The sequence below is a fragment of the Camarhynchus parvulus genome, chromosome 20 (assembly GCF_901933205.1).
Source record: "Camarhynchus parvulus chromosome 20, STF_HiC, whole genome shotgun sequence".
NCBI classification, from domain to species: domain Eukaryota; kingdom Metazoa; phylum Chordata; class Aves; order Passeriformes; family Thraupidae; genus Camarhynchus; species Camarhynchus parvulus.
In genome coordinates, this window is record NC_044590.1 from 1,170,556 (window position 1) to 1,194,801 (window position 24,246).

General features: G+C 50.2%; 1 protein-coding gene across 3 annotated transcripts in view; it reads right to left on the reverse strand.

Annotated features, from left to right (window-relative positions):
• NFATC2 (nuclear factor of activated T cells 2) overlaps positions 1–24,246 on the reverse strand; it is an 80,417-nt gene that overhangs the window by 47,699 nt on the left and 8,472 nt on the right. For 2 of the 3 annotated variants that reach the window (XM_030963470.1, XM_030963471.1), the window contains exons 2-5: positions 16,848–17,874; positions 15,327–15,495; positions 4,980–5,182; positions 2,991–3,163 (exon numbers count right to left, since the gene is read on the reverse strand). In XM_030963470.1, coding sequence (XP_030819330.1) covers positions 2,991–3,163; positions 4,980–5,182; positions 15,327–15,495; positions 16,848–17,874 — 1,572 coding nt within the window. The remainder of the gene's footprint in view (positions 1–2,990; positions 3,164–4,979; positions 5,183–15,326; positions 15,496–16,847; positions 17,875–24,246) is intronic. The other variant, XM_030963472.1, reaches the window with a different exon arrangement.

Here is a 24,246-nt window from a genome sequence, read left to right on the forward strand (position 1 = left end):
TTCACTGCCCAGCCTGCAGCACAGCAGGAGAAGGGATCTCTCACCTCTCCAGCACACACCTACAGCAGCGTGGGCTCGCACGCCTGCCTGAGCCATTCTCAGAGGGATTTCAAATGCCTGTGCCTCCCCAGTGGCTTCAGGATGAATCAACAGGCAACAGCAGAAAAAAGCTGCTGAATGGTGCAGGCTTGTTGGGGTCTGAGGTCCATTTTAAGGCACAAGTGATCATCTAACCACACATCACCCTGTCCTCCCACACAGCTCCTGGGGAGGAGCTCACTCGGGGTGATGCTCTGAACCTGTGAAATCCCCTCCAAAAATCTGTCAGTGCTGAATGTGACACAGATGAGGTGGAATCAAACAGCCCTCTGAAAAGCAGCTGTTTCACAGTTCCTGCTTCACTGCAGCTAATGATCTGCTGACACTGGTGGGAATTCCTGGGGATCAGCTTCTGGGGAGGAGAGCGCTCGGATACTCTGTTGGTAGCAACGGTGCTGGGGGAGCCTGGGAAGGGAAATGGGCTGTGATCCTGGAGCTGCTGCTCACCAAGGCTTCCCCAGAGGGACAGCTTTTCTGCTACCAGACAGGGGGATCCTGAGGAGAGCCCTGGGATTAGGGTTCTCAGCTGGCCATGTCAAAAAACACCCAAACAAACCAGAAAAAAACGGGGGAAAAAGTGAATCCCAGCAGCACAGAAGGTGGGACAAGAAGAAAACATCCCCCAGCCCCAGGGCCCCTTCTTGGCAGGGCACCTGAGCCTACCTGGGACTGCCTGGGAGCCCTGCAAGGTGTGCAGATTGGCTGGGACACCTGGTTACCACCTCTAGTGGGATCTAGGCTGCGTTGCTAATGCTGGCTGAGCCCCCTGATGTCTTTAACTATCTTCCCAGAACCAGGCTGAGATAGAAGTGCTACTGAAATGTAAAACCAGTGCTAAATATGCAACATACACACTAAATGGCAGAGGCTTAGTACTCCAGATCACTTCATTCCCTGCTCCCTTGAGTGCAGAAAAGCACAGTCCTTAACACATCTCCCCAAACTGCCTGTATATCCACTATTCCAAAAATAAAACTTTCTCATTTTATTTCCTTGGGGATCAAATACGTTTGGTTTTTTTTTTCCTTGTAGGAGCTTTGCTGTCTTCTATGCAGCCAATATTTTAATACTTTAATTATAAAAAACCCCCACTAACAATAAGCCACTCATACTGGTATCTCCACCCTTGGCATTTTAATACCCCTAAGACTCATCAATGCAAAGACATCTCAGAATAAATGCCCCAGCATCTTAACCAAGGCTCTCACAGCACTTACTGCACAGGCAAATTAGGTGTGTGCATACAGCTCAGAAAAAAGTGATTTATTCTGCAAGCCATGCCTGGATTTCTGCTTGAAATGCAGTGATGGGCACAAACACAACGTGCCATTGTGGAAGGGCCCCAGGAATGCCTGGCTTACTCATGCTTGCTTTTCCTGAGGAGAATTTGAGTAGGTGGGGGGTGATCTGTGGGGCTCCCTGTGGGATCCAGGGCCAGCCTCCCCTGCCCGGGGCTGGAGCTGTTTTCCTGCCTGCAGGGTGTAGGAGTTACACCTGGAGCTTCCCCACCCAGGAGCTCCTCTCTGAGTGCTTCCTTTAGCAAATGGACCTTTGTTCCAGCAGGGACACGTTTGGGGTGGAGGCCACTATTGTTCCAGCCATCTGCTCCCACGGAGGAACGGGACAATTTCCTATGGACAGAGGTGGTGGCTACTCCCACTGCTGTCCCTTCCCCATCACAGTGCCCAGACACTTCACTCAGCTGCTAAAACGTTCTGATAGTTGGTACCTTCTCAGAAACACTGCCAAGAGATCATCCATAGCCATCATCCTCTCCCAGCCCTGCCTGGGTTATTCATTTGGGCTGCTTTTTAAGAAGCTGCCATCAGTAATTCACCAGCCAGTTTGATTTCCCACCCAGAACTGGCTCCTCTCATTCTAAGCAGCTGTATTTAAGTAAAGTCTGCATCTCAATAAATACAACTCACACATGAGAGACTCAGTGGCTTTCTTCACATGACTTATGGCAAGACAGGTTCTGCTAAAGGGGTGAGTCATTCAGCAGAGGCAGAGGAAAACTGTTCATTATGTATTTGTGAAATCCCCAAACCACAAAAAGGCACCATTTAACAACAAAAAGCATCACAGGATGCACAGGAACCAGTAAAGTGGGTAGAGCCCTTCCAGAAATGACTGTGACACGGGGGGCCTCATCAGAGGCCTCTCTTTCTCAGGATCCAGTCAGTTATAATGAGTGGGAGGTGCAGGTTGTGAGCTCACACATTTATGGGATTTGCACTTCAGAAATCAAAACTGCCAGTTTTCTTCTGTCCCTCAGGGGAATACCAGAAGCACCTGTGCTTCAGCCTCCTGAGCTGTGCACCCCTTGGCACTGACAGCTAGAAAAAACAATGACCAGAATGCACCTGACCTCAGAATCAGAGCTGTCCCTCCGTTTCAGCTGTGCTCCTGCCACAGCTCAGACCAGAGGACTCTGGTCACTCCCTTGGCACAGGACTGGCCACAGTGCTTGGAGCCAGCCCAGAGTGAATTCAAACCTCCAGCCACCTGCCAGTTTGTGGAGGATGAGTTCTGATTGTGCCTCCACTTGAACTAAAGCCAGGAAAGCAGACAGCTTGCGCACTTCACCAAGAGGGACAGCACAGGTGTGTCCCTACACACACCCCCACACGGCTCCTAGGAGAGCCAGCAGCACCCAGCAGCAATGCACTAATAATTGAACTCTGCAGAAGCCCCCAGACTTGCAGCACGGAGCTTGCTGCCCTCACAAGCCCCCTTGCAGAGCCACCTGCCCCCCAAACTGTCTGAGGACAGGGAGTGGCTGCAGGGAGGGCAGAGCCGCACGCACGGCTGGCACAGGGGCAGAGCGCAGCGGGGACTGCCGGCCCGGAGGCAGGGCGGGAGAGCAGCAGCAGCGCAGGGATACTCACAGCACTCGATGGGGTTGGAGGCCGCCTGCAGGGACACGACCCTGCCGCTGGGCTCGGGGATGTGCACGCGGAACACCAGGCGCACCCGCGTGTTCTTGCGGCCGATGTCGGTCTCGCCCTTGCGCAGCTCGATGTCCGCGTTGCGCAGCTTCAGGATCCCCGCGCAGTCGATGCTGCAACACACAGAGCCCAGCTCACTGCTCTGCCCGGCACCTGCTCCCTCCCCGGGGCTCACAGCAGCTCCAAGCACGTGCTCTGCTTGGGATCCACACATTCCCAGACACACAGCACACGAGGGGTGCTGCTGGACCTCTCCCCGCTCTCTGGCCACAGCAGAGCTGCTCTCCAAGCATTAAAACCCCAAATCTTGTTTCCCAGGGCTAAGCACAGGAGAGCAGAAGGCAGAGCCCTCCCCAAGGCAGGAGCCTCCGTCAGCCCAGCTCTCAGGCACTGCCCAGCATCCCTTCCCTGCCCACACCTGGGCAGGGCAGCTCAGCCCCGTGGGGAATCACAGCAGCTCAGGCAGCTGGTTACAGAATCCCCACTGCCTGCACCAGCCAGGCACGTGGAATTCAGCTCCAAAGCAGGGACCAGAGTGCTGTCTCCTCCTGACTGCTACAGCCTGGCCCAGGTCACTGTGCCATCCTCCAAAGCCCGGGGACATTGAATATCTGCTCTTGCCTTGCCTGGGAACATTCTCCCATTCACTGTGTCCCTGCACAAAAGGAGGGTGCAGGGAGCAGGATGGGGCTGAGCAGCAATGAAAGGATTAGGATTGCTTAAATCAGCACTGCAACTTAATATTTGGTGTAAATGCAGCTTAGCTTCTCCAGAGCCCAGTGTAACCTAGCAAACATGCCTGTGTTAGGAAAATGTGACAATTATTTGTCAAGCTCAGCAATAGTTCTCAGAGCAGGCAGTGAGCACTGCTAGTAAACAGGCACTGCCAGCCCATTTTGATATCAGTTCTAAAAACACATCATTTCTCTTCTCTTGATATGAATTAAAATCACGTTTGGGGAGGTATAAGCCCCAAGCTGCTTCCTACACCCACACTGTTCCTTGCCCTTGCATATGTGCAGGGGTTTATTATTCCAGGGTTCCTTGTTAGGAATGAGGTATATTTTCTAAAAAAATATGAAGAAAGAATATGGATTTTGCAATTAAGTAGGGGGGCTTAAAAACATAACTGCTCTGCCAATTTTGTCAGGCTCCTCTGAAGGATGGAGATACAGCTCTTCCCTCTGCAGAGCAATCACTCTCATGCCTGGCACACACTCAAGCCTGAAGTTTTCAGACTGGTGCCCACTTCATCCCTCTGCCTCCATAAAACTGGAAGGAGTAATACAGACAAGATGTGCCTGTACTTGCTTTTCTGTTAACCTATTACAAGAGGAGATCTCATGGCCAGAGCACTTGACTGAGTTCAGAACAGATGCTTTGTATTCCATCAAATGTTGTAAAATGCATCCCGCCCCTGCTCCTCACTGTGTCCCTGCAGCACAAGGACCTGAGATTTGAGTCTTCTTTTCCTGAGTGCACGATGAACCCATTCTGACTGTGACATGATGGATTAGTCAGACACTGGATGTCCCATCCCTGAAGTGTCCAAGGCCAGGCTGGACAGGGCTTGGAGCAGCCTGGGACAGTGGAAGGCGTCCCTGCCATGGCAGAGGTGGCACTGGATGGGCTTTAAGGGCCCTTCCAACCCAAACCATTCTGTGATTACAGCACAGTCACTGCAGAAACTGGAATACAGAGCAGAAGTGCCTGCGTGGTCACCTGCTGGATGGGAACTCTCCCAGCAGCTTTAACCCAGGTGCTTGTAGCTGGTTTTGTAGAAGGGTCTTGCCCTCACAAACCACCCCAACGTGCTGGAAGTCCCTCCAGAGCATCACTATTGTTTTAAGTGACTCCTTTCCACAGAGAAAGAACTTCGGTGCCAACTCCATCCACCTCAACCTTGCTAACAAAAAGAAATCTACTTACGTTGCTTTCATGTTGTTTTTGGGTTCCAGGGGGATCTCCAGCACCTTGGTGTTGCCAATGATCTTCTCGTAGCTGGTGGTGGTGACGGTTTTGCCGGTGATGCGATGCACCTGGTAGAAGGCGTGGGGCTTCAGGATGCGCTCGTCCGCCGTGCCAATGAAGATCTGCAGCCCCAGGGGCTTGTTCTCCATGTACCCGTGCAGCTGGCGAGACATGGAAACTGCTGTCATACACTGGGCCTGCAAAGCCTTCAGGAAACCAAGGAGGTTTGCAGACATGTACAGATAATGTGGGTATCTGCACTGATGCACTGCTCTTGGAAGCTCATCCTTCCCCCAGCTGTAGGTTCACCTCCAACCACTCCTCTTGCGCTATATTAAAACACCACCTGTACAGGCAGAGATGGCATTTTGGGTCTGGGACTGAGCAGCACAAGGATGTCTCAGTTGACCTTAGAGCCTGGGGTTTCTAGGCCTCAAGGACACACATTATTCTGTCTTCTTTGTTGTTATTTTTATAAACACCATTTGCTGCAAGGAAACCAGAATGCCTCCATAGAGCGGGAGACAAGGAAATTTCTCCTTCCTTATTAACGTTCAAAATTACGAATCAAACCATTCTAAATTTCTCACATAACCAAAAATGAGAACCAGACATTTATCTACCACATAGCCAGGGATAGAGCTGAAAGGGAACTTTATGGTCTGAGGCATGCTAAATTTGTTTTCAATTACTCTGTCCACATACAAAACCTTGATGAAGCCATACAAAGCAAATAGTACTGGAAGATCAGAGAAAAGGAAGATTAAGCTAATGGTATTCATGGCCAAACCAGGGGTTTTTTTCCTTTTTTTTTTTTCTTTTCACCAGTCAGCAGGAGGTATCCTTGCACAGAAGGATTAATTCCCCCCTGGAAGGGGACCACATGCAGCATCAATGCAGTGCTGGCAGCCTCCCTCCAGTGTGGCAGATGTAAGTGACACTCACTCTCCAGAGCCACCACTCCTCATCCAGCACACATTCTGGAGGCAACAAAGCCAGGGGCTGTGCCCCAGAGACCCCCAGGCAGGGCTGAGTGAGCAGCCTGCCCTGGCCTGAACAGCTCCAGGAATAGCTCCACTGAAGGCACCAGGCCCTGGTTTTGTAGAGCAAACTGCAGAGCCCAGCCCAGACTACCCCACACCTCACTGGCACCCGCGTTCTGGAGATGGGCAGGAGGGGAATGGGGCACGAGGCGCTGTGCAAACCTTCAGCTGCCTCTGGGAGCCACGGGAGGAGCAGGGAGCCGGGCTCAGAGCACCAGGGCTGGTACTGGAGACACAGCACGGCCAGGAATGTGAGAAATACAGCAGCAGCCACGGGCACATTTAGAAATGCATAAAGCAGATGGGAGATGAAAGGCAACAGAGGCCAAAATGACAGATCTGCTGGGAACAGGCACTGATGGAGGAGTCAGCCCCTGCTGATCCACAGCCCAGATCCACTGGGAGCCACACAAAAACTCACCCTAAGCACAGGGCTTTCAAAATCCAGCCTTCCCTGGCCTTCAGTGCAAAGCCCTTGGATCACCAAAAGCCATCCTGTCTGCACAAGGGGTGAGGGAAGAGCAGTTTTTGAGCACTGAGTGTGTTTATTGTCATGCCTGACAGAGGAATTCCTGGTGGAGCCAGCTACAACAAGGAGAGCATCCTTTGGACAGGAGGGGTTATTACAGTGACAGCAAAGCAGCTTTTGCTCTCCCCTCTGTCCTGGCAGAACAAAATCCCAGAGTTATGGGTGGGAGACTGAAAGGGAAGAAAGCAGATAATAAATTACAAAAGAAAATCTGCCCCCAGTGAGCACAGTCAGTAGCAGCTGTAACAGAACTGGCTACATACACAGGGTTTCATACTGGCCACCTTTAAAAGTAATTTTAAGTGGTGTTTGCTCATGTACAGGATGAGTTACCAAGACAAAACTGCTCATGGTTGTCCAATAATGTGCATGTCTGTGGGTGTGTGTTGTATAAATGCATACAGACTTAAAGAAGAGAGGAATTGATTCCCTGTTCATATGGCACTGTCTGTATTATCTGCTGGCCCAGGGGCATAAAACACATAGTAAAAGGCCTCCTGATCCTCCACAGAACCAGATTTTAAATCAGTTTGGTCAGTGGAAGAAAATTACTTTCTTTTTTTGTAATTTATGGTATTATGGCAATGCTCTGGGATGACGTAATTGTAAAATCATAAGAGCATTATAAAATGCAAATACAAAGAGAAAAAATATATGTAAAAGAGTCAAGTGTCCCCATTTAAAAGGGCTTGTCCTTGAGCTAATTGACTGCATTTTGAGGGCTAATATAGGTGATCATTTACCATAACCATTTCCATCTACCTTTCACTTGCTATGAACACAGCAGGATGACTAAGGAATAAAAAACCGGAGATGAACAGCTCACAGAAACACTCCAGGAACTTGAAAATCAGAGTTTTACACTCATCTTCACCACCAATTTAGCACAGCTCTGGTCATGTCACAGCAGCTCTCTCTTTCCCAGCACCAGGGAACAGTGCTGCTCCCCCTGCTCAGCAGGGACAGTGTATCTGTGCTGCTTTTGTGTAGAGAAAATTCTGTGAGCTAAAATGAAAGAACCCATCAAAGCTATGCTTGAGACATGTCTCTTCTTAAAACTGAACTGCTGAGGATTGTCACTGTCAATAAACACTCACCTCCACTACACCAGGCAGCTGCTTTAATATTTAACCAAAGCGCCAATCTTTTCTTTGGAGAAGCAAAGGTGGAATAAATTTGACCCTTAAACAAACTTTGAGAAGTGAAGATTTAAAATGCTTTTTAAAATACTGACTTTGAGATTCATTTTTCCTCCCTTAGCAACAACCAAGCTGCTCCAAAATCTCTGTGTTTCAGTGTTGTTCTGCTCATCAGAGCTGCTCCCTCCCAGGCCTTCCAGGGGAGCACCAGCCCCACACCAAGGTGTGCCTTCACTCTCTCACTCCTCTTTCCATGAAGAAAACAAAATCATCTGGATTTCAGTTTCAAGAGAGCGAGGATCAAGAAAGATTTATGAATACAGAACTCTGGGAGGAAATATTTTTGTGCATTATAAGGTGACCTATTCACAATAAAAACTCCCCCAAACTGTATACAGATCGAGTTGGAAAAAACCCAACTCTTTTGAGTCACATTTGCCACAAGGGGAAAGAGAAGCCAGACATGATGTGTACCTTTCCATACTCTATTTTGGGACTTTAAGATCCTATTTCTTTCAGTTGAAAGATTTTTCTTAAACTTTGCTTTTGCCTAACTCTTACAATATTAACACAGCCAGACATGGGCTGGTCTCTGACCTGAGGAAATGCAAAGCACTTGGGCAGATAAACAAATAACATCATTCCAAAAACAAGGAGACTTTTCTTGTTTTTGGTTTGCTGCTATGATTGGGTTTCTAAACAAAATGGAAATGTGTGGTACGATTAAAAGCATCATCTCACCTCTGCAGAAATCAAATTCATTCTGCACTCCATCTATGGATCAATACCAGTCAAATTTGGGAAAGGAGGAGATTTGAGTGCCATTTGCAGAAGGCACCTGTGCAATTCTGCATGCAAAAACGAGCAGATGTGCCCTTAGCTGCTGAGTTCGTTCAGTTACACACCCAACACCACCCCGTGATGGCCCTGGCACTGCAGCCATCGGGAGCACACATCAGGCACATGAAACACTTCTCCTGCTCCGCTCCAAAATTCAGATCTCCTCACAAACTGAGACCCCAGCTCCGAATACACAGAACGTAAAGCCCAGGTGTTAATTCCCTTCTAAACCATTCCCTGCCCAGTGCAGAGATGACCCAAACCCTGCACCCAAGCAGCAGGCAGTGCCCCTGGCTGGGGGGATGTGAAACACAGGGTCAGTGCTGGGCTGCACGAAGAGCAGAGCTCTGCACAGGCTGCAACACTGCTCAGTTGTGCTGGAATCAAGGGATACACTGACAGCAGATCAGAAAGCAAGGCAAATTCTTTAAAGATTCTGTAGGTGATCACCTGTAGATAACAACATACCTACACAGGGGGAAATCAGTGCAATTTTGAAATTTAGATCATTCAATCTGGGATACGCTTTCTTGAATTTAAATATTATTATAATTTATATAGAATTACATTATTAGCAGGAAAAAGAGAGATTCATAGAAAATAAATAACTTTTTTTATTCTTACCCAGAAGCCAGGCCAGAGAGGGGCAGTGATTTCTCAGGTCCTGCGGAGGGTGAGTAGCCAAAGCCCAGTGAGAAACCCGTGGTGCCATGTGCCCTGCTGCAGGGGATGCTGACCCCATCCTGCCCTGCTGCAGGGAATGCTGACAGGGAATGCTGACCCTGTCCTGCCAGCACCCCAAACTGGCACCTCTCAGCAGCTGCAGCACCTCAGTTCCCAGCAGTATTGCAAGCTTTGCCTTTTCACTGCTGGGCTGCAGAGCCAAATTTTCTTGGGGATTTCTGGTTTGGCTGCTGCACACCAAAATGCTCCGTGCAGTGCTGGGCTTTGCACGACGAGAGCAGCAGCATCTGCAACTGGTACTGGTGTGCTTGAAGAGCCCCAGTAAGAGCCTGTGGGGAGCTCAGAGAGTACAAGGGAGTCATTTATTTCCCTTTCACCCCAACAGAGCTCTGCCTGTCGGTCTTTCTCCCTGGGATGGACAAAGCTGCATCTTTAAAGCACTCTCCTGTCTAGACAAGGCAAGCCGCGGCCAGGAGGGAAGTATAAACGTGGGGAATGGATTCTCTAGGCTTGGGGGTTTTATCTGCTCGAAAGCACTCGGCTCGCCGGTCTCTGAGCTCAGGGTAAGCCGGGCTTTGGTCCGTGACTGTGGATCTCCGGCTGTCCCCTGGAAGTCACTGGGGATGTGCATGTGTGTGGTCAGCTCGGTCATTCACACCCATCCCGGCCGGCAGCGACAGGCGGGAGAACAGAGCCGGGCGAGCAGCGTTTAACGAGAAGCGAGCACAAAGCCGTGAGAAATCGCTTCCTCCCGGGGCTCCCTTCCTGCTGCCGTGCCCGAGATAAGCGGGGCTGCCCGGCCAGCCGCCCTGCTCCGCTCCGGCACGGCCAGCCAGCCCCAGCGCTCTCCCCGAGCCTTTCAGACCCTCCGAGATGATGTCCTGGGCCAACAGCCCCGTTTCTGTCCCCCCTTCCTGCTGCAAACAGCTCCAGCCTCGGATTTGGATTGTTAATCCCCATCATTAATACCCGCTGACCACAAGGATTTTCTTGGGGAGGTCTTTGCTCAACAATACTCGTAGCGAGATGGAAAATGTCACTGCATTGTCTCAGGGAGAGTGGCATATCAATAACTGTCAGGAATTCAACAAAGACCTCGTCCAGCCACTGTATCATGTAGCAGCTCCTCTGCCTGCTTCACTTAGAGCTGACATTGAGCAACAAAGCCCAATCTTCTCACATGGTTTTGTTCAATTTAATGTACTTGGGACACTGCAAAAGAACGCAAACCAGAAGGAAATCTTTGCCTTAGCTCCTTTTGCTCCCTACCAAAGCTGTCTAAAAAAGCCTCTGTAGACAATCCTTTGAACATCTGATTCTGCTAAATTATAATTTTTTGATACTCAGTTTTAAGTGTTTCTTATTTTGGTGACAGCTTAAGTCAAAATTCCAAGGGCTGAATCTCACTTGCTCTGCTGTCCCTTACAGTAAACGACAACCAGGCTCCCAGTGTCTTACTGGGATTTCTGCTTTCAGATGGGGTTCATATAATAATAATTAATGTCTCTGTCTGGGACAGAGACAGCAGCCCCTGGAGAAAGCAGTCAGGAGGCTTTGCTCCTGACTGACCTCACGCCACAATGTAAGCAAGTTGTTTCCTCTCTGGGCTCCAGTTTCCCTGCCCCTGTGAAGAGCTGCTCCTGTTTTCAGGATACTTTGGCTATCTCAGACGACAGTTAAAAAGAAGAGGCACAATGCATCAGTCCGTGTGCAGGGAGGAGGATTTGGAGCTCTCATTTTTCACAGCTGGCTAAGAAAACCAACTGTGCCATTAAAGCACTTCCATGCACACTCATGACAAAGGAGCTAAACCTCCCCAGCACGACAGAACTCACTGTGCCACCAGGAAACCAGAGGGTGAAAATTTGATGCTTTTGACAGAATCACACTGGGGGAGTCCCTCAGCACGGGGCTCTGGCACCAGTTAGCACAGCTGGACCCTTGCCAGCTGTCAGAGGCACTGTGGAACAGCCCCAGCCCAGCTGGAGCAGAGCAGAGGGTGGCAAAGCAGGGCTTTTCTAAAGCCTCACCTTCCCCTGCCACACTCAGCTCATCCTTCCCCAGGAGCATCCCCCTGTGCCACCCTGGTGTGCCACAAAGCTTGACAGCAGCCATGGTGACAAGGGCACTTCCAACTGCACAGACATCAGTCTTGAGAGGGCAAGGGAGAACTGGAGGCTCAGCTGGGCAGGGAAGCCCACGAGCAGAGAGCTCTGGTGGGAGTTTACAGGACACTGCCCACCCTGAGTGAACTCCTCCTCCAGCAGGCTCTGGATGGGGTGAGTTCTATGCTGGAAGTGCCCACATCTGAAATTCCAGCTTTGCTTTACAGCACACTGACCTCCCATGCACAGTCCTGCAGTGAGAACCTACAGGAAATAATAACTTTATCTTGCTTCTGCCTCTTCCAGGAGTACTTGTGACCCACAAAACCTGCACAGGCCTCCCCCTCAAACCAGCTGGTACACGCTGCTTCCCCTCACCTCTGCCAAAACTCCTCTCCATCAAAAGCAACGTATTCTCAATTAGGCTCAAAAGTTTCAGTGAGAGCTTTTCATTCACCTCCACTCAGAATTACAGCCATGCTTGCAGCACAGCACAGGGGCTGCTGACCTACCCTCCCATTTGATGGCATATTGGTTCTGAAGAGAATTTCCCAGATGCAGCTGAGATCTCTGGTTTGGCCGCTGCACATCAATCCCTGCAGCAGCATGTGGAACAGCAGTAAATAAAACCAGGACCCAGAGCTCAAAGCTCAAGAGGCCCCTGCAAGGACCCCACTGTGCAAACAAGCCCTGTAGCCCTGCAGTAAATCAGGTGTGAAAGGTGCAGGTGCTTTGTCACACCAAAACCCCCGCAGGAGCCAAGCCCAGCTCCAGCCCAGGCGAGCGGTGGCACAAAGCACCAGCCAGCCCCAGCACAGCCTGGCCTTGCCCTTCCCTGCACAGGGGCCTGGGAAAGGTGGGGAAAGGACAAGCTCAGCTGCTGGGATGTGCCCTGGGCAGCAGGGAGGGCTGACAGGGTTTCAGCAGCTCAGCTCCAGCCCGGCCCCACGTGTGAGAGTGCGAATCACCCCATGAGCTGTGATTTGGTTTTGAGTTTCCATCAAAGGCTCTGGTTTCACTAACACACCAATGAATTAGCTGAATGTTGGAAGTCGCATACAGTTGAAAGTCAGAGCCCCATGGGAAGCCCAGGCTAAGAAACAATGTCTCCTTTGACTGCGAAACCACAAGAAAACACAGACAGCAAAATTCAAATATAAAAGGAAAGTGGAACATACGTTTGTTATTGTAAAGCAGCTCCTGTGAGCTCCACTAACAACTCTGCCATTCCAGCTTCTTTTTAATAAGAAAAATAAAAAGAGGCAGTGAAAGCCACCATAATTTTTAAAGTTAAACCCAGGGGAACGTTGGGCTGGCTGTGCTGAACAGGAGCCCCTCTCTGCACAGCTTTCCTGCTCGGGAGAGGAGAAGCAAGGGGAGCCTGGCACAGAGGGCTGGAGGGGCTGGGGGTCCCTGTGCCTGCCCCTGCCCTCACCTGAGCACTGGGGCTCTGCAGCCCTGCTCTGCATTTGGATGTTGTACCAAGGTAAACAGTGGGTATTTAACCTGTGCCATTCCACTCCAGGGTGTGCTTGCTCTGCCACCTCTATCCCAAGCTCTTTGCACTGGAGCAGCCACTGCCTTTCCCAATGGACAGGCTCTTGCACAGCCTTGACTGGAGCAGCTGGGTACAAATAAGCAGCTTTGGGAAAAAGAGCTGGGAACCAAATGTGCCTCCCCCTCCTCTGTGATCTCAGTGACCGGGGGGACCTGCAGGATGGAAGGAGCATGGAAACTTCAGCTTTTTCCTAGCTCCAAAGCATCTCCTGGCTATTCTCAGCACCTTAACACCCAGGGGATACTCACACCCCTAAAAGCTGAGCTTCCCTACAATAAACTCCTCCCAGGAGTGACCCAAACACCTGAGCTGGGAGCCTGTGCTCCTCCATGGGACTCTACACGGCCCTGAAATCAGACATGTGAACATTCCACGGCCTGCAGGGCTTCTCACCCTCCTCCTGGCACAGCCAATGTCCCACCCCCCTGTCCAGCTTCCCTGGGGCTTTGACCACCAGGCCCTTCTCCTGCCATGCTTGCAGTGCACCACTGGTGCAGAGCCTGGAGCACAAACTCGAGGCGTGACACGTGAACAAGAGGAAGCAGCATCAGAAAGATAAACCACAAGATACGGCTTGGAGGATATGAGATCTGCTGGTCTGTAGCTTCAGAGCACCCAAAAGAAGAAATCTGCATGCAAAATGCGTTTTCCAAAAAATAAATATTGCAGGGCAGCACCGTGCTGCAAAAACCAGCCAAGATCTCTTCTGCCAGCAGGTTCAGCTGGGTAATTAGTCACGTGGGGTTAATTGAAGGCTTTTTTAAAAATCAGATTTGTTTCAAAAGAGATTGTATTTTAGAAAATACTCTGTTTACATCTAACAAGAAGACAAAAGTTAAACTTCACAGAGGGGAAAGAAAGAGAGGGAAAAAAAGAAAGATCCCCTGAAGCCAAAAAACTTCTGACATGAAAACTTTGGATTTTACTAGCCTCCCCCAGTCTGAGATGTCATAAACCATACAGGTGCAACTATCTCATTACTTGGCATACATATGAACCTGGTTATGTTCAAGTGAACACAAATTCAACAAATACTTCCAGCTTTACAAGAAACCTTCAGAAAGAAACTGTCCATATTTTCCCCAGATGCAGGCCCAGCTGTGCAGAGGCACATCTGCTCAGGGAACTCAAGTGGACATTTGAATTTATAGTTTTAGATCCTGAAGCTTGATGGCAAATTATGATAAAACTAGCAATATTGGTTCCTGTCCTCAACAGAAAATATAAATGCCTCTTTGATTGATATTGATTGCAGGAAGGAAACAAATTCTATTTCCCCATGTCACAAGAAACTCCTTTGCTGCAATAAGGACCCTGTTGATAGGAATACCTGGGGAGGGTAAGTGATACTGTAGTTGCCAGCAAACTGAGAAAGGAGCAAGTGCTGATTGGTATCATTCCTGCTTCCAGGCAGCTTCAAACACACCACAGGAGGCTGTGAGCTTGTCAGACCCAAACCAAAAAGCCTGCATTAACTGAGGTATGGCAAATGGGACTGCTGTTTATTATTACCCTGCACCCTTTACTCAAATACCCAGGCCATACATGTAAGTCCAGCTCCATCAAAGCAAACAAATTCATTGATTTAACAATTTATGGCTTGATTTTAAAAGGGGGTGAGCCTGCAGGGGAATACTGAACATATGCTTGAAGTTAAGCACAAATCAACCCAGTGAAATTAGTGGTATTGATCACATGCTTGAAATTACACATAAATGTTAATGTTTTCCTGGTTCCTGCAAGCCCTGAGTGTGTCAGGAACATCTGTGGGATGCAGCCAACTTTGTTTAGTGAAGGCTGAAGCTGTGGCTGACCTGTTCAGCTTCCACACATCATTCCAGCACTCTCCCAGTGACACAGCACAGCCCTGACCCCAGCCTGGCTTTGGCTTTCCTTCAGGAAACATGGGCTGAAAACAGGGGAAATGAGGGAAATGACTGATGTGCCCCCACTTGGCTACACTGCAGCTACTCAGCCAGTATTTTATACCACCCTTTGAAAGGTGAAGGAAAAGCTGTTCACACTCCAAACAGAAGAAGGGTTCAGCTCATTCAGCTCTCAGGTCAGCAAAGGGACGAACTCGTTCTCTCCACCACTGGCAGCCTGAATTTTGCTCACTTGTTTCAGCAGTGACTTCCCAGGCACCTCATGACAGTCATGACAGAGGATCACACGAGGTTTATACAGCCCAGAAAAAACAGCAAATACATTGCCCACATTTCTGAGCTTTCAGAAGCCAATCTGAACCAACCTTCCCAAAGTCCTGGACTTCACTGCGGCCCAGCTCACACCCTTTAAGCACATCCCAAAGCTCACAGGGCGCTCCTCTTTCAGGCACAGCCCCCAGTGAACATCTCAGAGATGAATTTGCCCCCCCTTTTCCTCCAGGAGACCCCCAGAGCCTTACCTGGACCACGGGGTGGCCCCCGGTGGGAGCCTTGACGGCGCCGCGGCTGCCCTCGGTCTCGTAGTGCGCGCGGTGGTGGGGCTTGGGCTGCACCTCGATGCGCAGCTCGTAGGGGCCAGACTGGCTGCACAGGGGCCACTCCAGGGGAGGCAGGGACTGCACGGGCAAGCTGGGACACAGAGAGACACACACACCACCAGGGAGACTCCTGAGAACCTCATGTCTCAAAGCGTGCTCCCTCCTTCCCCCCAGCGCCCCACCTGAAACGTTCAGGAGTCTGCTTGAACTGCCATGCGATTCTGCTGAACTGCTCACACCTGACTGCAAGCTCTGCTGAGAAGACAATTTCTGCGGGCCCATCTCCTTGCAGAAGAGAGTAAGATATTTCTGTTTCTTAAACAGAAATATCTGTAGAAGTTACATTTTTCCAAAGACCCCCCTCTTTTACCTAGCTTTTGTTTTTTCAAAGACCTTCCTCTTTTACCTAGCTTTTGTTTCTTCAGAGATCCTCCTCTCTTACCTAGCTTTTGTTTATTCAAAGATCCCCCTCTTTTATCTAGCTTTTGCTATGTGTCTCCAACTTGGATCACAGCATAGGTATTGTGAAATATTAACTCCATTTGCCACTGCCTACCAGTTGTGTAAATATTAACAGTTGTAAGATTTCCATAAATATTAAAATGCACATCAATAAAATGCTAAATATTCTTACCTGGTACTAGTTTTCCTGTTATGAAAATACATAAGGGTTTATGACATGAGATTAATATACTGCAAGGTACAACTAAAGCCTGCACTGGATTTTAAACCACTCTCACTTTGTGAGCACAGGCTGCTGCCAGAACTGGTCAGACAAGCCAAGGAAGTCACAGCCTGTGCTCTTTCACTCACAGTTTGTGTTCAGCAGGTCAGGAACACCCTGGGACAGCCTCAGTGCCAGCAGGATGGCACTGACAGGGTGCCAGCAGGGACTGCGAGCAGAGTCACACACCTGGCACCCTCGGTCCTGGCAGATGCCACAGAGCCAGACAATGGAGGGCTGAGATTTGGGCTAAGGGACAACTGACAATCAACAACCAACACTAAGTCACCAGAGTTGACCGAATGCTCAGTCTGACCTGGAGCAGTGAGCTCTCTTTGGAATCAGGCATTGTTTAAAGCATTTTCATCCTTAGTGGAAATTTGTAAGTGACTTTACAAATTTTAAGAGCAGCAGGATAGCACCAGAGTGTTCAGCCTTTGTCAAAGGCTGTCTGCAATCTGCTATTTAGACAAATCATTTGGAAATTTGAATTTATAGTGTACTGTGCTATCAATGAACCTCTTTGGTGATGTTTCTTCAAAGCCCTGACCTTTTCATCTCAGAATCCTAATGGACCAGGCTCCCATTAACCAGTGCTGTCCCTGAGCACTCAGCTCTGGCCTGCCCAAGAAAACACTCCCTAGGGATCATCAGCCATGACAGAGGACACCAAACCATGAAAAAACATGGCAAACACACCCACAGGAAGGATTACATACCTGCAGATTGGTATTGCAGGCACCAGCTGCTTTGTCCAGGATGGAGGAACCAACAGAATGGATTCTGGGGCCGAGTTTCTCCTGTCCTCCTGCTCACAAGGCCCGTGGAAGTCGACAGTCTGAAAGACGTGACACGGAATGCTGTTTTTGTGGGAAGACATGGGCGAAGGATCGGGGCTGGTTTTCCAGATCTTCGTGGGGACGCCGCAGGAAGGATCCGTGGGAAGGCTGCTCATAGCATCCATGGGAAGGGCAGCGCTGGCCAGCTGCGTGTAAGTGACTGCAGAGGTGTCTTCTCTCGGGGGGAGGCGAGGAGAGGGCTGTGGAGAGGGGCTCCGTGACTGCCGGGGCGAGGAGCAGGGCAGCTGGGCGCTGTAGAGCCCGGTGCAAGAGAACCTCCGCTTTGCACCTGGCGACGAGGACCTTGAGTTGGGACAGGGAGATGGTGAGTGGCGTCCCAAGCAGGCTTCCTCCGTGGTGCTTGTTCGTGGTGACATTATTGGAGAGGTTCTAGGAGAATAATGAGTATGGATGTTTTGAAACTGTGGACAAAGGTCATCACTAGGACCATTATTTGGTGAAACACATGGAGACGTGCAAGGAGATACATTTGTCTCTGAAATGAAACTTGCAGAGGAGCCGCTACTAGCTGGGCTCAGACACAGTGGTTCTCTGTAGCCCTCAAAGCCAGGGACAGGCAGGGTAACCCTCGGGCTAGTGGTGGCTGAGTTTGGCTGATGTTCTGCCAACAGAACATCTGTGTCTCTGCTGCGGAAGGGACCCCCCGAATGAATCAGTTCATGATATGGAGTTATTTCAATCCTAGGGCTCGGAGCAGAGGCCCCTGCAGCGTTGGCAGGGTGAGTAGGTGTTGGCCCTATGCTATCTGGCTGTCCATATCTGCCCATGGGATCTGCAGGAAGGCTAGGAAAAGGCAGGGGGCATGGCTTGAGGCCACAGTCCAAGACATCATGAGCGTATGTAACTCCAGAGGGTGGGCTGTTGGTTTTATGTGGAGTCGGTTCTTCTGGAAAAAGAAGGGTCTCTTTAAGACTGTAAATATTGTTACAGAAGCTGAGCAATCATGGATTAAAAAATGCATATTTATAAACTGGTTGTGATCTGATATTAGCTTATTGTTTCATTCTTTTTCACTGCAGTTAATGCCTGTGAGAAGTACTGGATTAAGAGCCAGGGAAGCTCAAGTGCTCAGGGCAGGTGCAGCATGGACAGAAGCACTGCAAACACCTCCAGCCAGGCTCCTGCTGCCTGAGCCTCACCTGAGGGATCCCCTGGGCAGGTCAGCAGCATGTCAGCCCCTCTGTCCACAGCCTCCTGCCAAGGACACCCCTTAGTGACACCCTGGGGCTGTGACTTTGGTCACATTTTGCCAACCAGGAGCTGCACTGAGACCAGCACATCACAAAATCGCTTCCAAACGGGTCTACATAAAACCAAACGTTGAGGAACAGCTTTTGGAGAAGGGAGAAACACCTTCCTTACACAGCCAAACCCAGCCAGAAAAGGCTTCATGAACCAAAGCTGAGCTCAAACTCTTAAATTGAAAAGTCAGTTCTGTGTGATGATTTGTTTGGCTCTGTATCATGACAGCAAGTTTGGTGACAGGTTTCACGTGAGTCAGAAGACACATTCACAAATATTTGTTAGAGAAGAGAGAGGGAGAAAGAATCCAGCCCTGTGGTTAAGGGCAATCACATTCCAATTTCAGCCCAGGGAACATTTTCAGCCAGGGATTATAAAATACACAATAACAAGTAAGTGTTCAGTAGAACTCTCTCTCTGCTGGTACCAAAAATCCTCAATTTGCAGAGATTCCCGTTTGGCAAACTCTGCCCAGGTTGCAGAGCACAGGGATGCTTCCAGGGAACACAGAACTCCCACCAGCCCTGCAGAGCCCAGCTCCAGTCTGGTCCCAGCACCTGAGGGTGTGCAATGGCAGTGGCATCCCAGAGAGCAGAGCCATGGCAGGCATTCCCATGGACATCAGCCCCTGGAACTGAAGAATATTTGTCATGACACAAAATTGTGCAAAACATTATCTGGATTTGTATATGCTTTTAAAGATTTCAGTGTATCCAGCAGGAAATACCTGAAACAGCTCCACAATTTGGGATTAATTCACCCTATCTGCTCACTCTGGGCACAGATCAGGGCATGTCACAGGCAGAGGGTTTCATTTAAATATTTAAATTACTGCTCCAGCATTTTGTCTGACTCCTACATGACATCAGACAGCAATTCCCATGAGAAAATACCACACAGAACACCAGGCAGGAGCTGATGTGCTTTCTGCAAAAGTAGCAGAAGTTCCCAGTGAAACTTCTACATGCAGAGAGATTTTGATTTATTTTCAGCGGGCTTCTGTTCTGTTCTGTTTTTAGGAACTGCTGAGCCTTTGTGTTCAGTGGGAAACCCCAAGAGCCGAGCAAACAAACCAACACACAGAATGGCTGGGACAGGAGGGGAGCTGCACACGACAGTCCAGCTTGCACATTTCTTAAGGTTCCCTCTGGCTTTTAATCCCAGCACACAGCTGGTTTGGGGATAGGAAAACAGCAACGAGTCACTGAATTGTGAGCCAAACGTATTTTTAGCGCTGTTGATTTCAGAGCTTTGGCACTCAGGAGCAGTGTGTCATCCCCATCACTCAGGTCTGACACATCAAGCCTCGAGATTGCTGCTGAGATTCCCTTTGAACAGAACTCGTCATGTCTGCACAAGAAGCAGAGAAACACACCCCCCACAGCCCCAAAGTCCCCACAGCTCTGGGGACAACCACCCCCTTTCCAGCTGATACCAGGGGGCAAAACCAGCCCCAGGCAGAGCCAGGCTGGATGCCAGGCTCGAGGCAGGATTCGTGCACCAGGAGCAGAAACCTCTCCAGGCTGAACAGCTTCACCTCAAGGAACAGGTGAGCCTTTCAGCTCCCCATGCAGCACACCCACAGCTAAAGCTGCTCCCCACACCTTAAACTGAATTATCTGTGCCAGGTACAACAGGTACAGAACCAAAACTCAACACAGCAACAAAGCCAGCGGGAGGAGGCTCATGTTGGGTATGGGAAAAGCAAATGTATTTGTATGTGCACGTGTAATTTTAAAAGTCTGCTGAATAAAGAACACACCCTTTACTCACAGTGACAGCCCATCAAAACCCGAGCTTCATACTGCCCACATTCTCCCAGCTTACCCCTAAAACACTGCGTTTCAAAGAGCACTTTCGCCCTGGCACTGCCCCTCCCGCAGGACCCACGTCGCAGGTGTGAATAACAACGCTCACACACACACAGAGCAAGCCCCAGCCTGCCCCTGGCAGCGGGACACAGCCCGAGCAAACACGCACAGCTCCTGTGCAGCAGCAATGTTTATTTGCTCTCCCCGCACGGCAAGCTGTCAGTGCAGGGCCCGTGGGCACGGCGGCACACAAACCCTGCCCTGCCCCGAGCCGTGCCGTGCCGGGAGAGGCTGGGCCTGACTCACGGGCCCGGCTCGGGGCTGCGGGAGCCGCGGAGGCACAATGCAGGCACTGTCCCGCCGCTCTGCCCACGCCGGCTCTGTCCCCATGGCAACGCCGGGGATGCTCCAGCGGCTCTGACCTCACCGGGCAGGGATGCGGGCACAGCGCTGAAACAGCGAGGGCTGCTCCCACAAATAAACGCTCTTCCACGGAAATCAGCAGGAATGCTGCCTGCTGCTTCAGCAGGAGGGGACCGGCTGCTCTGCTCCAGCCAGCCCGGCTGAGGTCAGGAATCTGCTCGAGGAAAGGGCAGGGCAGAGCCAACAGCCCCGGGAGAGGAGCATCACCAGCAGCAGCAGCTGCTTCTGTGAGCAGCGTCCAGCCCTGCCTTTGTGAGGGGCACAGGATGCTGGCCAGCAGCTCGGCTGCTTTCTCCCTGCCCTTGCAGATGCCAGTGGGGCCACAGAGCCCAGGACACAGCAATGGCTCCAGGCAGATGGCCCCAGCACCACTCAAACTTCTCCCTGAGCTGCCAAGGCGAGCTGGGTAGGAGCTCAGGGCAGCAAACCTCACACTGCTGGCCCTCTGCCACACTGGGATGGCAGGGAACAGCCCTGCCACCCTCCAGTGGGCTCCCAGGGAGGGAGAGCCCTTACAGAGAACAGGTACGGGATGGATCAGCCCAGCAAACGTGTTTTCCAAGGAATGAAGCAACTCAGAGATAAGCTTTGCTCCCAAGGCTGTGCCAGCATCCAGAGTTCATCCATTTCTGCATATTGCATCCACAACACAGACTGCAATACTCCAGCAAAGCACTGGCCTCTCCACTGCTGTTCTGATGGATATCTCACAGACAGCTCTCAGCACGGGCAGCTCCAGCACTTCCCCCCTTCGTGCACTCAAGCATTTCCCAGCCTGAGGTTTCACTGCTGATTCACCCTCTGATTCAGTACCAAAAGATCCTTCTGCTGTCACAGGGGGGTTAAAAGAAAGCGAGTCTCACACCCAGGCAGCGCTGGCACCTCCTTGCGCTCCCAGTCAGCTCTGCCGTCAGTGAACATCCTTCCCTGTGTCACTCAGCTCCTCTTCCTAGAGCAGGCTGGCCCAAGCCCTCTGGGATCACACCCGAACTGCCAGCTCTCACTGCCCCTTTTTCCCACAGGTCTCACCCCCATGACTGTCTCTCTCACCACAGCAGGGGTCTGGATGCTCCTGTACTGCAAATAACCACCAAAGAACTCCCCTGGGCGGGCCCAGGAAGGGTGCAGGCAGCTCCACCAGCCCTGGGGAAGCCAGGCAGCCTCCCCAGGGGGACACCCTCAGGAGTGCCCTCAGGAACCCAGGGAGAGCTGAACCACAGGTGAAAGAGATCAAGGGATTTCAGTTCCAAAGGACATGACCCTTGATTTAGCAAACTCCCTTTCACACACCTCTGAATGGTGGAAAGGAAAAGGAAAAGGCTCCCGAGGCTCCCCAAGGCCAGGGCCACAGCAGTGTGAGCACACATGGCTTGGGGACGGCCACCCTGCGCTGGTCTGAAACAAGGCAGCGCCTTCAAAGCCACCACTCAGCCAAATGTGACAATTAGCATGAAATGAGGGAATAAAGGCCCACCCAGCAGCTGCATTCCATGCTGGGCTTATCCAAACCATCCTCTAGGAAAAGCTAAAGATAGCCCTGTGCAGGCCAGGGGCACAAGTTGGGCTCTGACCTCACATCCGCTGGCTGCAGCTCCCGGGATTTAACTGGAGTCCCTTATTTGCATAAGGAAAAGAGTCCATTTTCTTTTTTTAATTAACTCGCTTATTGTCATTTGAAGGGGCCAGTCCAGAGCTTCTTTGCATTTTTCAAAAGCCGAGTTGTCTGTTATTTACACTAACTGCTTGGAAGCTCCAAGTGAGAGCTGGTTTCCTGAGTGAAATCTGGAATTCTCTCGTAGATGTGCATATTTGTTTCCTTACGGCAGGGCTGAACACTGCCTCCTGTGTTCCTGAGCCAGCCCCAGGACCCAACTGCATGCACTTCCAGTTTTTTTTTTCCTTTTAATAGCTTTGCATCTGGGAGAAGAAAAAAAAGGAACGAGGCAAATTATTCAGGGCTTGACACCTACAAGATGTAGCAGCGTCCCTGGGAACCTGTCTACATACAAACAAGCATTTGGAGGAATATTAATATTCATGGATGCTCCCTGCTTCCCCTCCCTACACCACACACACACAGACCTTGTAGATCCATATCACCAGATGCAGTCTCAGACTCTAATGAGCTACAGCAAGGGCCTGAGCCTCCAGAAAACACTCCTTCCCATCTGCATGCTTACCTGCTGTCTCAGGGTTTCATCTGGAATCTTATTTAAACACGGGTTTTGTTTGGATTTGCAGGACATCCCTCAGAGCATCAGCTCCCAGAAGGGTTGAGCTCAAGCAGTAAAAATGATGTGGCAGCTTTACCTCTCAGCAGATCATCCATCCCACAGTGAGCCCAGCGAACCCGCGGGGAGCTGCTGGAGCACAGCACTGTCTGCCGCTCAGCATTTTGTCTCTCAGCAGCCAACAACAGGTGTGAGGGAAGAGCACACCCAGCAGCTAGCAGAACTCACTCCTCTGGGAGCCCTGCTTGTAGGAGCTCATTTGGAAATGCTCATTAACTCACTGGCATGTTTGAAATGAGCTAAAATTTGGGCTATCACTGATACCACTACCAACACCTGCACGGGAACTCTGCAGGGAATGCATCTCACACCTCTGTGCTCAAAGGACACAGAAAACATTTTCAATGGGCGAATGAAATCACAGCTTCCACCTGAAAGCAGTGCATGCTTTGCACATACTCCCAGATCCTGTTCACCTGGACAGGCCCCTGAGTTCAGCCGATGTTTCTTGTTTGCAAATCCTGAGAAGATTGCTAATTCAAGTCTGGCAAGTAAAGGTAAAAAGCGCTCTGTACAGCGCCGCTGCTTTTGGAAATGGCTGGCTTCAAGAGGAACATCCAATATTAACAATATTGACTGCAGGGTTTCTGTTGACCCTTCTTTTCCCTGCTGCTTTTATATCAGTCCATGGCACACACAAGCACTACTGAATGCCAGACACTTTCAGGAAGGATATTTCTGGCATCCCCATGACAACAAGTTGTGACATAGGTCCCACTTTTAAAACACAACTTTGGATGGATACTGCCAAATTCCAGCCTTTCAAAAAACTGTTTATCAGGAATAAACATTCACCCCAACCCATTCCTAGAGCCCCAAATTTACATTTTTCCGCATTTTTTAAATTTAAAAAATCCCTTTTAGCATGCTTATAGAGTTGTTATTTCAGGACGTGTCATGAGCAGTGGGTGGAGCGGCCCAGGCTGGGAGGCAGGAACCAAATGCAGGAACCAGACTGAGTGCTGGGACCCACTCCTTTGGTTTTGGTTCCACTTTGAATCCTGCTCTGCACAGGACTCTTTGCCCAAGTGCAGTTCAGATGAGGCCAGGACTGCACATGAACAATGAGCATCAGTTACCAGCAGCATGTGGACAAAGCCTTGCTCAGAAATTGACCATTTTCTGCTCTCATGTAAACATGCTTTAATCTTTTGTACATTAAAGCTTGCGAATGTATCCTGGATTGCTTACAGACTGGAGCTGCTGCCTTTTCAAAGCCAGGGAGAATGTTCTCCAGATTACAATGCTCATCTATATGGTTGGGATCTTTTTTTTTGTTTTAATGCTAATGATTTCCATCTTTGGAACAAAATTACTACTAATTATGGTTTCCAGTCATTCAAAAGTGAAGAAAGCAGGCTCAAGAAGGAAGTTACTTCTACAACAAGCACACACTGCTCTGCATTTATGTGGTTTGAAGATTAAACTTTCTACCCCCACCTACGTATGATTATATTCTGTAGAACTTCCCACTTAAGGCTTCACAGCAGC